The 13,957-nt window shown below is 36.3% G+C and overlaps 1 protein-coding gene across 5 annotated transcripts in view; it reads left to right on the plus strand.

Moving 5' to 3' along the window:
• LOC113652492 (voltage-dependent calcium channel subunit alpha-2/delta-1) overlaps positions 1–13,957 on the plus strand; it is a 102,151-nt gene that overhangs the window by 31,758 nt on the left and 56,436 nt on the right. For all 5 annotated transcript variants that reach the window (XM_047822503.1, XM_027161603.2, XM_027161601.2 and 2 more), the window contains exons 4-6: positions 8,010–8,069; positions 10,729–10,764; positions 11,309–11,441. In XM_047822503.1, the coding sequence (XP_047678459.1) occupies positions 8,010–8,069; positions 10,729–10,764; positions 11,309–11,441 (229 nt within the window). The remainder of the gene's footprint in view (positions 1–8,009; positions 8,070–10,728; positions 10,765–11,308; positions 11,442–13,957) is intronic.

Consider the following 13,957-nt stretch of genomic DNA (forward strand, 5'->3'; position numbering starts at 1 on the left):
CCACAGTCATATTATATGTCATAATCCTCTTATAAGCATTGAGCTATAACCTGTCATACAGCTAACCTCTGTGGAATGTACTTTCCAGGCAGGATGCAGCCCAGTAAATTCATAATAGACACTTCAGATATGGGAATATAAAGTATTAGTCTTCTATAATTGTGTAAAGTCAAATAATAGTACTGTATGTGTATTAGGTGTGCTGAAAGGATCGTCAGTATGAGCAGATTCTGAGTCCTGAGATAAAGTATGGGTTGTATCTGTAAGTCTACAGAATCCAGGTGAGATTTTCTGGAGGAGGCCTGGGTAGGGTACAAATTGTTTTTGGCAAACGCAAATATTTGAGGTAGGAAAATCCACAGCATCAGTAGGTGAGTCATAATTGCAGAAACACAAAGAGTAGAATGAATCAGACAGGTCCTGAGGACCCTATCAGCCGATAAGTAGAAATACGACAGGATCAAGCACTGGCTTCATACAAAACATCCACTATATGGATAAAAGAATGTGTACACCATTGGTTTGCTCAGACCTTTGTATACATATTTACATGTTGAACATACCATTACAAAACCATGGACAGTAAAGTGGAGTCGAGAGAACTGTTGCTCACTGAATGTTTTTTGTTTTGCACACCACTGTGAGTAAATACTAAAGAGTGCAGGTGTCAGTAGGCAAAGTGAGCCTTCTCTCCAACTTGTACACACACATTTAAATGATGAGCGCATTAAAAATTGTAGGTTGGCACAAAACGTGGAGCAATTTAGAGTTTTAGATGTATTCCGTTTGACTGCAGTAATATTTAAATATATGCAGCTATCACTAAGGTTTTATTCTCATCAACATCTACATAGGGTCTGCGTTCCTGATGTTTCCAAATGTATATCTTGATCCTTAATACTGCAGCTTCTATGCTATATAGTATCTTGACTCCTGTGGAGACAGTTTGTTTGATTTACTGTTGAATCTGTTGGATTGTGTGTGCACACAAGCAGCAACAGTCTGCTCACAGGTCATTAAGATGATGTTATACAGACATCACTCCATGGTAATGCCTGTATGCCAATAATGCAATTACAGTATGATTGAAGCAATAATATACTCGCAGGACTATAGAATTTCTAAAGTCAATATCAGAGTAACTGATATTACCCATTACGTTTGTACTACATAAATAGTGGCGTTATTAACAGTGAACTGCTTGCGTTTATACCAAATCTTCTCAGTCATGTTAATTGCAGCAGCAGTTGTGGGGGATCATTTTGGCAGCTTTTTTTTTCTTAATCAGTGCCTGCCTAGTGTTGGCTGTTGATTTAAATGATCATGCCTGGTAAATAACAGAGCCAGATGCAATGCCTTGGAGGTAATTGGATCACTCCTCTAACCTCCTTAGGGGAAAAAAGGAAAGCATTAATGAAATCCATTCTTGAATGTAAACCTGCTTTCTGTCTGAAATCCATTGGGAAAACAAAGCTGTATTAATGGCATAACCTCTCTCCTCACTTTCATTTCCATAATTACCACACATCCTCGGGTCACAGGGTTATTTGAATTTACCATTTGCAATCGCAGACTATCTGTTGTTCACAATAGCTTATCTTCTTATCTACCGATTTATATTCTGCTCCTTACTTTGCTTTTCCTTTTCATTTCCCCTGAATAATTGGTCAGTCTTAGATTTACATAAAAAGGAGGCTGGCAAATGTTCCTCATTTTTTAAAACATTTTAAAACCAGTTTTAAATATCTCCTATGTTTTTATTTGGCATGATCCATTAATCAATTATGCTGCAATGTTACATACAGTATAGCATTTTGGTATTGCACTAAACTTTGGTAATATTAGTAATGCTGCATAAGTAGTAAGACCTCGGGCCATTTTTTGCGTTATACTTATTTAATACCCAGATTGCTCACATATGAATTCCACTCTCAGATGGGCATAAGCTCTGCTGAAACAGTTACTGTACATGCATGTGGTGAGATTTAACCAAATCAGAGGCATGAGTCAGTTTAGTCAATTATGTATGATTCTGACTCTAATTACATTTTTCTTGTACTTCTTCAAGGAGCAATATTACTGTAAATCCAGCAACCCTTTCAGACAATTTCATTTCATTCATTTTTTTTGGGCCATAACCACACACACACACACACACACACACACACACACACACACACACACACACACACACACACACACACACACACACACCCCACACACACACACACATGCACCTACCCACATACACACACACACACACACACACACACACACACACATGCAATTACCCACACACACACACACACACACACACACACACACACACACACACACACACACACACACACACACACACTCATACACATGCACTTACCCACACACACATATGCACATGCACACACACACACACATGCACTTACCCCCACACACACATATGCACATGCACACACACACACGCACGCACACACACACACACACACACACACACACACACACACACACACACACACACGCACACGCACACACATACAGTACACACATGCACACAAAACTATAAAATGCTATTTGACATTTATATTAAATACTTTATTAACACTATCGTCCTTTTTACAGGGCCACAAACTCTTTTCAGAATGAACAACATATGAGGATATAGAATTTTTAATCAGATTACTTATCTCAAAGATCAATATTTCACTAAGAAAAGTAAGATTATTTACACTAAAAGTGAGTTATAGGCATGGGAGAGCTTTAGTCAGCTTATTGTTCAAACTGTGACCACATTGTCTTTATAGTAGATTATACCAAATTCTTATTTCATGGCTATATTATTAATAATTTGAGAATTACAGCTAGGACTAATACACGGAACAATGAATTGGTCATCTGCATCAATCATCTAGTCAATGGTTGTCAACTTCTATGTTCTATACAGTACATATGTAGCATTATGTTTGACTTGATTCTATGTTAATTGATATTAAATTTGATGGCAGAAAAAAACTTCCCTTGTCTGTCCACAGTTTATAACCCTCTTTCTTAATTGCTTTGTTTATTATTTATCTATTGTTTGCCTAAAGGCTAGTGCTTGTGTGTAAATGTGGTGGTCTGGACACAAATGAAAAAGCCTAACTCTGACACTTACTTAATAATAATCAATTTTCTTATTTTGACTCTCGCTGTGTAACATGAATATACTTTTGAACTTGAATCAACACCAGTCCAGGCTGTGACTTATATCTATGCACGCTTCTGTACGTGTCCGGGGGATATCTCCATCTGTAAACAGACACACTCATCTGAATCATTTATAAACTATTGTGCCTCACCAAAAAAACAGAAGCAAACAGGATTTATGACTGACTTCTCTAACTCAATGACGATGCTCAACCAAAGCCTCCCATTAGAACACAATATACCTCGGGCTTTACTTAGTTTATGGCCTGTGTCAGACTGCTGTCTGCTTGGGCTGTCTCAAAATAATGGACATTACCAGCATTTTAAGGTCATACCCTTACATCTAGGTAATGATGACAAGACTGAATATTAGGCTCTTTGCTATCTGAAGGGAACGATGGGAAAAGAGGATGTTAGTTATTGCTCACGCAGTATATTGTTGTAATTTGGGCTTAATGAATTAGACTGTCAGTAGTTTCGGCACATCAAGCAGGTAGCCGATTGGGCTGGAAACATATGAGCACTTTAATGTGTGTTACAATAAGATGAATGTGTCTGTGTGAGCTTAGACCTAAGAACATCATTTATTCTGCAGTCAAGTGCCCATGGCTGGAATAATTAAGGATTGATGTGGGTGATATTCCAGTAGCACCACTGAGCGAGTCTCTTCCTTCATGCTGGCTATACTCAGTCTCTCAACACACAGTGTTTCTCAAGTAATACATCTTTGAGCTTCAAGGGTATTTTGAATATATAAGGCTTTGTGTTAAGAGCCTAGTCTGAATTTCTCTGCTTTATACCTGGCTTGAATTTTGAATCAGGTTTACCAAGACTGATCTTTTAATCTCCTGCCAGAGAGGGACAGAATTAATAAATATGGAGATCTGTTAAAGATGCAAGAAAAACTATTTTGATTTTGATCTTCTGCAAACCATTAATTTGTCATTCATATTCGCAGTTTGAGTACTAATTGGTGGAGCAGTGGACGTGTGACTTCGTGTGATCCTCATGTAAAATAAAGCCTCGCAACAGCTCAGCCCACTATATTAATAAACTGTTCTCTCACTAGACGAGAGTGGAGAAAAGGTGTTAATGAAACTCCACTTTGCTTATTGAATTACTTCACTGCACTTACTGTAATCAGTGTGATGAATTTGTCATGGGAAACATGCCTGGCTTGCTGATGGCTGGTCAGGCTGGCAGGGCTGTCGTTTGTGAACCTTTAAATGTTGTATATTTAAGTTATTTGGAAGGAAATTGATTTTATTGTATAAATATGTAGTGATACTATTGTATTGGTGAAATTCTGAGGTCGTCTGTCCGTCCTTCCGTCCGTCCGTCAATCCGTCCGTCCGTCTATCTATAAATCAAGCTTTCGGTAAGATACAGTGAATTTAAGAAACAATGAACATTAAATTGTTTATCTGCTCCATAAGATTAAGAAGGTATAACATCAAAAATCTTGTATATTGTTCCCCCTCTTACCATTTACTGTAGTTACACAAGATTCACAAAGAATGTTGTCTTGTCAAAGGTTTTTACAAGAATCCTAAATGCCAGATCCATTGTGCCAAATGAGCATGCTGACTGTTATTTCCTACTACAGGTTAATTTTATCAGCATCTTTTAGACAAAAATTTGCACCTGACAGTAAATGTTTCAGCGTGTTCTTTGTAGCTTACATTTCCTACTGTGCATTTAATGAGTGAGGGACATATTTCAGCCTAGGTTTTCATCCTAATCCACATGGGTCGTTACACCACACACTTTAATCAGCAACGGCTTCAGGGTTGTTATGGCAACAACTCACTATTGGCCAGTAACGTATAGATCTGTTCACCAATACTCTTCCAGCATGATTAGTGAAGATTTATAGAAAAGGTGTGATGGTAAAGTGTCATAGATCTACATCTGTCTTCTTAGTGTACAGTAGTAGATGAAATGGTGTGAATGTGTGTGTGTGTGTGTGTGTGTGTGTGTGTGTGTGTGTGTGTGTGTGTGTGTGTGTGTGTGTGTGTGTGTGTGTGTGTGTGTGTGTGTGGCATGTGAGAGAGAGACAGACAGAAAATATTTATTAAGAGGTGTAGAAGTGTGTATACATTTGCAATCATGTGTGTGCATATATATGTGTTTATTAAAGAGAGTAAAAATGTGTGTGCGTGAGAGAGAGAGAGAGAGAGAGAGAGAGAGAGAGAGAGAGAGAGAGAGAGAGAGAGAGACTATGATGTTGTGTATTTTTAGTTTCCCAGACTGTGCAGAGGAGGTGAAGAGACTGTTGAATATCAGCTCTGAACCTCAGCACCAGTGTGTGTGTGTGTGTGTGTGTGTGTGTGTGTGTGTGTGTGTGTGTGTTTGTGTGTCTGTTTAAATAGTGACAAAATCTGTGTAAATGGGACAGAAACAAGACTGTTGACCTTGAGAGTTGTGTTTACACAATGTTTTAATTAATAAACATTAAGCAAACAAAGAAAAAAAAAAGAATTGATTAAGCTTTGGTAATGAATGGTGAACATGCTGTGGACAAAATTTCATTTAAATATCTTAATCTTTATGTTATCTTTAAATGATAGTTTTCATTTCATCTAATAATTGTTCCTTCTGTTAATGCATTAACAACTCCACATTATGGCCGATAATTGGACACCACTGTGCACAAAACAAGGTCTTAAAGAAGAAGAAGCTATTCATGAAATGAAGTGTCCTGCACAAAGCACAACCCCTTTGAACAGAGTTCGTTAATGCTTTTGTGTATGAATGATCAACTCCCTTCAGCTATGTTCTAAATTTTAATAGAAAGCCTTCCCAGAAGTTTGGATATATTTTTATAACAACAAAGGAGGATTAAATCTGGAATGGGATGTGAGTGAGTGAGTGTCAGTGTGATGATCAGGTATCCTATTGTATTTCATAGGATGTTTATATATTACACACCTTACTATATATTTAGTAAAAAAAAATAAAATAAATAAATCTCTGTACTTCAATTTAATAAATAAATAAATAAATAAATAAATAAATGTCTTTTTAAATACCATCTGTAAATATAATCTTTAAAGACAAGCAGGCAGCCCTGCTGTTACATTCACACCTCTTGTTCAGAGTTGTGTTGTTTAACAGAAAGGATATACGTGTGACATGACTATGATCTAAATGCTCTAATAGATCTGTAACAGTCTTTTTCTTCTGAACTTGCTCTTACAGGGCGAAATGTGTAGTCTTGGCAAAGCTCTGACCTTTTCACCTGCTCGAGATTGTCATAGAGAACAATGTAATTGTCCTTACACCAGCTCTTACATCGCCAAGATATCCAGCAATGCTGACTCTACTGTAGCTATGTCCCATGATGCAATTTTTAATTCGTTATTTTTTTTTCCTATGTTGGTTTGATTTATTACGATTGATAAAAAAGTAGCAAACATGATAGCAGCCTAGTTCACTAAGCAGGAAATCTTATTGTGTGCATGTGTAGAATGGATACAAAGCATCATGGGAAACTAAGTGACTGCTTAGTGATTTATTAAACCTGTAGCTTAGTAACTGCCAACTAAATGCACTCTGTATCAAGGACATGTTTTGATGTAACCCTTTCCTGCATGATAGACACTACAGTGGACAGCAATTTAAAGGTTGTTCAATTGTACACGCACAGGTTCTATTGTTAAGACTGCATGCTAGCATCTTTATTAGATCTTGCTAAAAAAAAACACCACAGCCACCTGCTGGTAGGTAATTGTAACTGCAACAAAGGACATTGAACAAAGATGGCAGACTCCAAATGTACAGTATAATCATTCTGAATTTTCCTAAACTGATTTATGTTCAATTCTTCTGCAGTTAAATACCTTTGCAGGTAAATCAAATATGGTCATTAAAAACATCTAAGGAACCATATAATCATCTATGTTGCCCGTTAGCACACAGGCTACATAATAATTTCATATTTATGTGTACATTTTTATACTTTATTATTGTTTTTGCTCTGTAAATAAGTCTTTATCTGTTGAGTTTACATGCTTAACAATGCTGTAAAGAAAAAAAAGACCTTCTGACCTCATGAAAAGACCTTGTAGGTTGTTGTTATTATAGGTGGATGGGAGAAAGTTGGCCAATATTTTCTAGAGGCAATGGACTATAGTTGATGATGTTTTTTGAGATAGTTGTAATTTATTTTCTTAATGTAAAAATGCATTTTTTGATTTCCAAAGTCATTGCAAATGCTTGGTTGCATGCTTTTATTTTATTTTATTTTATTTTATTTTATTTTATTTTTGTATCATCCTTAAAGAAAAAAAAGCATGTTAGAAAAAAATGTTAGCATAATCCACAGTTAATAGATTAATAATAGTTACTAATACCACAGTTAAATCTGAATTTTTTCCCAACTCTTGTAAAAAATATAGGATATATAATATATATATATTGAATAATTAAATTATATTCCATTTTTTTGAGTAGCTGCAATATTGAAAATTCTGTATTGTTTTTTATTGTTAACTCTATCAGCATTAATTGTACTTTATGTATTGTAAATGTTTACTATTTACACATATTTGCAGTGTTGCAGTCACTGATTCTTGAACAAAATTGACTTCTGCACTGTTAAAACTTGTTGCAGAGTAAATGCAGAATAATGTAACATGTGTTTGTTACATTTCTGTTTAAAATATCTGATGGACGTGTTTGCGGATAATTTGTTCATCATTCACAAAACACGCCCCACTTTAAGTTGTGAAATGCGGCATAAAAGTGGCAATTGTTTAACACTTTCAACATTCAAATCATGTTCTTAATTAAACTCACTGAAGTAGTGTATGATTTATCTTTTTTAGGCTTTGGCAACTGCTGCAGAAAACTTCCAGATGGCTCATCAGTGGAAGGAAGAGTTTGACGTAAGTAATGCTGGATATTATGTTATATTATTAATAATAACTTTCCAACAAACCTTGCTTATTATAGTCATGATGCAAGTTTACAGACCATGTTTACAGACTCTAGACATTTTTCTATTGTAAAATAATAATAATAATAATAATAATAATAATAATAATAATAATAATAATAATAAGGAGGAGGAGGGGCACGGTGGCTTAGTGGTTAGCACATTCGCCTCACACCTCCAGGGTTTGGAGTTCGATTCCTGCCTCCGCCTTGTGTGTGTGGAGTTTGCATGTTCTCCCCGTGCCTTCGAGGGTTTCCTCCGGGTACTCCAGTTTTCTCCCACGGTCCAAAGACATGCATGGTAGGTTGATTGGCATCTCTGGAAAATTGTCCGTAGTGTGTGACTGCGTGAGTGAATGAGAGTGTGTGTGCCCTGCGATGGGTTGGCACTCCGTACAGGGTGTATCCTGCCTTGATGCCTAAAGACGCCTGAGATTGGCACAGGCTCCCCATGACACAAGAGGTTAGGATAAGCGGTAGAAAATGAATGAATGAATGAATGAATGAATGAATGAATGAATGAATGAATGAATGAATGAATAATAATAATAATAATAATAATAATAATAATAATAATAATAATAATAATAATAATAATAATAATAATCTAAAGGTGTATTTCACAAGGACATGTTGGTATCCCTTATCATCATGTTGTGTACTGGCTTGTGGTTGCCAATAATATTAAAAAAATCAATACTTCCCACAGACAGGCAGTGGAGGAAGGGGTTATGTTATTCAAATTTCCATTTCAAATTAGAAATGTATGGTTCTCTGTGTCCACGTCATCAAATCCTCAGACGAACGTCAACACAGCAAGCTCTAAGTCTGTTTTGTGTTTTGTATTGAATCACATTCATTTTACAGACTCTTCTTTCACAGCAGCAGGTGTCTGGATATAATATGAGCAGGAGTATTTCAAGCTTTCTTGGCTCTTTGTCCTCGTCACTGTTCTCATCAGCTACCAAAGAGTACAAAATAATAAATAAATGTATGAATGAATGAATGAATGAATGAATAAATAAATAAATAAATAAATAAATAAATAAATAAATAAATAACATTAAGACCAGGTGGTATGAATGCATCGTGAGAAACAAAAGAAAATTTTTTTTTGTTTTTCAGTTTGCATGATCAACACTCTCTCAAGCAACATCATATTGAGAGCACTTTAGGACTATGATGCTAAAGTTCAGCCTTTCCAAATCAGAGACATTGAATTGACTTATTATATAGATCTGTTTTGCAGGAATGGGTTTCAAATTTCCTTCAAGCATTTCTGGAAATTATTTCAGGACATGCATGAAGTTTATTTTTGTTTGTGCAGACCCCTGTTCATGTTGGGCAACATGGATAAAATCCATTTAAAAAAATAATACATACTGTCTAGAACAATTTTGGCCATTTGCAGCAATTTCAAAATAAGGCACAGTCTAGATTTAATTCCATATATGAACTGCTCAGCCTACAGAATACGCAGAGAATGCATTATACTATAGTTTGTATTCTCATGGATTTATCTGTGCCTCACAACGTCAGAGTATATAGCAGGCTCGAAGATTTGTTTGTGTATTTAACCTCAACAGACAAACAACAAACCCCATGCCAAAAAGACAGAATGAAGCTGGATATTGATATGTTGAAGAAAAACTAGTCTCAATACAGTGTATACAGCCATCCACCAGTAATTTATGGCATACACCGCATTGCATAAGTATTCATCGTCAGGACTTGCATTAGTATTCTTGTCCATCTAATCTTACAGAGCTTATGCAGATTTAGCAAAAAAGATGAGAAGAAGCATTCAGGATCTACGTGAGAATTAGATAGAGCAATGTTCCAGAAGACTTGACAGAGTTGGATCTAGTCATCTTGAGGCCCAGGGGAAATAACATGCCTTTTTATTCTTTTGTGTTTAATTAACCTTCATGTGACGATAAAGAGTACGCTAGATGTTAAACACCTTAGATAATTCCAAAGTAAAATGTAAAAATGTATAGCAATTCCAAAGGGCTGAATATGTACAGTATGTAAGCCACTGTTTTGGTGACATACAGTATTAGATGCTTCCTGAATAAATCATTACACCAGCCTCTTTCACCCATGCCTGGCTGGTTTTCCCATGGCTGAAATCTGGCAACTCTATCCCCTGTCTAATCCCCTACTTAAAGCGCCCACTTCATTAGTACAGACTCACTAACAAAACAGACAAGCAAAAACACTATTTTAATGATAACGATCCATTACTAGACATATCATGCACTCCAGAAATTATATTAAAAAAAATCAACAAAATAAAATTTTTCTTTTTAGAACAGCATCAAAAACAGCTCTGACATGTATAGAAACCTCAGCTCAGTGTAGTATCAGTGTGTCGCAACTCTATCGGATTACAAATTATAGAATAAAGATTGATCTCCACCCACAAATATGACTTTTGGCAAACCAGCACTATATGTAAATGCATTTTCCGATGGATATCAAAACTCTCTTTTGAACACAACCATCAATATTGTGTGTGTGTGTGTGTGTGTGTGTGTGTGGGGGGGGGTCTGTGTCCAAAAATAGATAAAACTATATAAAACCCTTGTCTTTTTCTTTCTCATGCAGAAAAATGATATTGTCTATTATAACGCCAAGGACAATGTAAGTAAAGACTTTCTATTTCAGTAGCTCAACTTTCTCATTTATTTTCAAAAATCATTAATACATGCTGCTTATTGCTGTTTATTGCTTAGTACAAGTCTCTTTGCTTACCAGCTTGAAGATGTATGGCTTTACAAGCAAAGTGACTAAAAAATGAAATTATATGTTTGACTCTGACCCTCAGTCTAGACTATACAATCTCTCAAGATGTCTTATATCACACCTGCCAATTAGCATAATGACAGAGACCCTACATGGGGAGAAGTGACGCAGAATTAGGCGCACTATGAAGAGCTAGGATGATGCACAGCTGGAGTGCCTAGTTAGAAGGTGTGAGTGCTATTCTGAGTAGTTAATGAGTGTCTAGTGGATTCTCTGGCACAAATCGGCTTGTTAGTGTCATATGAGGAGGTTTTTTTCTTTTTTTCTTTTTATCTTCTCCATTATACCATGTGTTAACTGTATGATTTGTTGGATGTCAGTTTGTGAAATTATACGTCATTCTGATAATACTTTGTGTTCTCGGAATTCATTCACCTTCAAGCTTGATGTCAATGAAACCGAAGGAAGGAAAAATCGGATCCGACCGGAATTTAAAGAAGATCCGTTTTTTAAAAACCGCCTCATCTCTTACAACCACACAGCTGTGCACATCCCTACAGACATATATGATGGATGTGAGTACGAGCATGTTTAAATGATATGGAAATGCTATGCCTTTATAAACATTGACATCAAAAAATGGGTGTGTCTAGAAAATGAATGATGCTGACTCCATTTTAACATTCTGTCGTTTTTTTTGTGTTGTTGTTGTTGTTTTTTTGCATGTGAATCGAGAATTTGTAGCACATCAGAAAATGTATTCGTATTCTCTGCTTGTTACTTTCTGACTGGTAAAAGATTATAAACAAGTATAAGAAACTACAAGAAACAGTCTCAGGGCTCTCAAGTTTTGAAGACAAGCAAGCATGACATCTCCAACCTCCCTGAAACACTGGAACAGCGAAATAAATAACTAAATAAAAAATTAAAATTAAAATTTAAATAAAAATAATGGGGGAGTTGTTGTGTTTGGTAAGGATCACTGACTGCAATTTAACCAAATCCAAAGTATTTCTTTAATTTCCATTTATTAATTTGTGTGTGTGTGTGTGTGTGTGTGTGTGTGTGTGTGTGTGTGTGTGTGTGTGTGTGTGTGTGTGTGTGCATGTGCATATGTGTGTGTGGGGGTAAGTGCATGTGTTTATAGTAGAGAGATATTATGACCGGTGTTGTTTATTGTGTTTGTTGCCTTTTTGGACTCCTTTATCATTGGTTCGGCGCCATCCCAGCCATTTTTAGGGTCATGATTGAGGACAATGTCAAACCGACCGACAAACCGACCATCGAAAAAACTTTTGCTAATGAATGTTATTTTATTTTCATTGGTTGTTGCGTTAAATCTTGCCCAGATACAATAGTGCTATTATCTGATTGGCTATTGTGTAGCCTCTATTTTTGATTGGCTGATAGGTGTCAGGCTCGACTAAGAACTCCAGGGCGCTTGATTTCTGCTCGGTTCCATAGAGACAGCGGTGCGAACTGATACATTTTGGGTGCTGAGGCATATTAAATATATGATAAATAGTCAAAAAGTTTTTCTGTGTGACAAATACGATGTGTGGCGGGAGAGCGGGAGAAAAGACCCAAATGCGTGACTGTCACTCTCAATGCGTGACACTTGACAGCCCTGCAGTCTCTCAACATGTCATTGATTCCCATTCAATCTAGTTTTAGTTATGGAATGAATCTCCTTAAATTTAAAATTGTGTTTTAGTCTTCTGGACCCTTGGCCTTTTTTCCCCAAGAGTTTAGTACATTTGGTGACGTGTGAAATCCAGCGACAGTTCAGAAAACCGAACTGCGGTCTTCTTGAAATCTATTTTCGGAAGCTATGCACTGTACAAACTGCATGCTGAATAACCTGATTGTTCAAATGATCACATTACATCCTGTATGAGTGATGATCAGAAGAGGACAGAAAATGCCTTATTGGTATATAAAACCTGCTGTTCATAGGATGGGAGCTATAATTAGCTGTGTAGATGAAAACCTACATCTTCTGCCAGTCTGCATGTCTAAATGACGTTTTTGGCATTTGACTAGAAGTTGGAACATATATTTCTACCTTTTGACAAGAAAAAAAAAACATTCAGCATAAAATTTCAACACAGGAACTTGGGTTGTCTTGTCAACTGCAAGTTCCTCTGATTTCATCAAGTGATGTCCAATCAACACGGCTTATCGCAGCATCCAAAGAAAAAGTGAAAGAATTAGCTTCTGATAAATCATCTTATGGACATTTTACCTTGTTAATTCAATGTAATTTAATGTGTGACTGTGGCACCCTTAAATAAGGAAGAAACTTCGAGAGGAACCAGACTCAAAATGGAACCCATCCTCTTTTTGGGTGACACCAGAAAGTGTTGATATAAATGATTATTTTTACACCAGAGAGTGTGATTATAGATCATGTCCTTTCTACAGTCATATACAGTCAATGTGGAGTTATGTAAGCAGGAGCTCCTGAGCAACTCATAAATTAGCTCATCATCTGAGTTCATTATAGATTCAACACCAACACCTCCGTGCTGAAGTCCTCAAATGCTGAATGATGTTATAATGTTATTTTGTGTACTGATTAGGAATAAAAATCCTCGTGGGGTTTGCAACTTCTCTTTGAATGTCTGAAATCTTCATGAGGCAGAATCCAGCTGGAGCTGGTACATCTCTGGATGCCTCGTGATCCTCTCAGGGTTGGAATCTTCTCTGTTACACTGTCTATACTCATGCTGTTTGAGAAGAAAAATATACATAGTTTGCTTGGTATGTATGTAAAAATGGAAGCATATATGTTTTATTCCCACTTTGTAGCTCAAATAAACACGGAAAAAAATGTCATCATTACGAGCGGTAGCTTTCTACTTCTGAGGTCGTTCGAATGCAGCATTACTGTAAAACCCAAATATTGAAAAAAATAAGAAAATTTTATTTTGACCTCTCATATATTGTTTTAGGAGGCCTCTGATGTAGAAATTAAAGATTTTTCAAGTTTTTTACATTTTAGTAAGTTTTTAGGGAAAAGGTGGTCTCTGCTAGGAGCAGAATTTCTGAATTTGTACTCACTTTGTCTGAACAAATATACAGAGCATTT

Source organism: Tachysurus fulvidraco, chromosome 13, assembly GCF_022655615.1.
Source record: "Tachysurus fulvidraco isolate hzauxx_2018 chromosome 13, HZAU_PFXX_2.0, whole genome shotgun sequence".
Classification (NCBI taxonomy): Eukaryota; Metazoa; Chordata; class Actinopteri; order Siluriformes; family Bagridae; genus Tachysurus; species Tachysurus fulvidraco.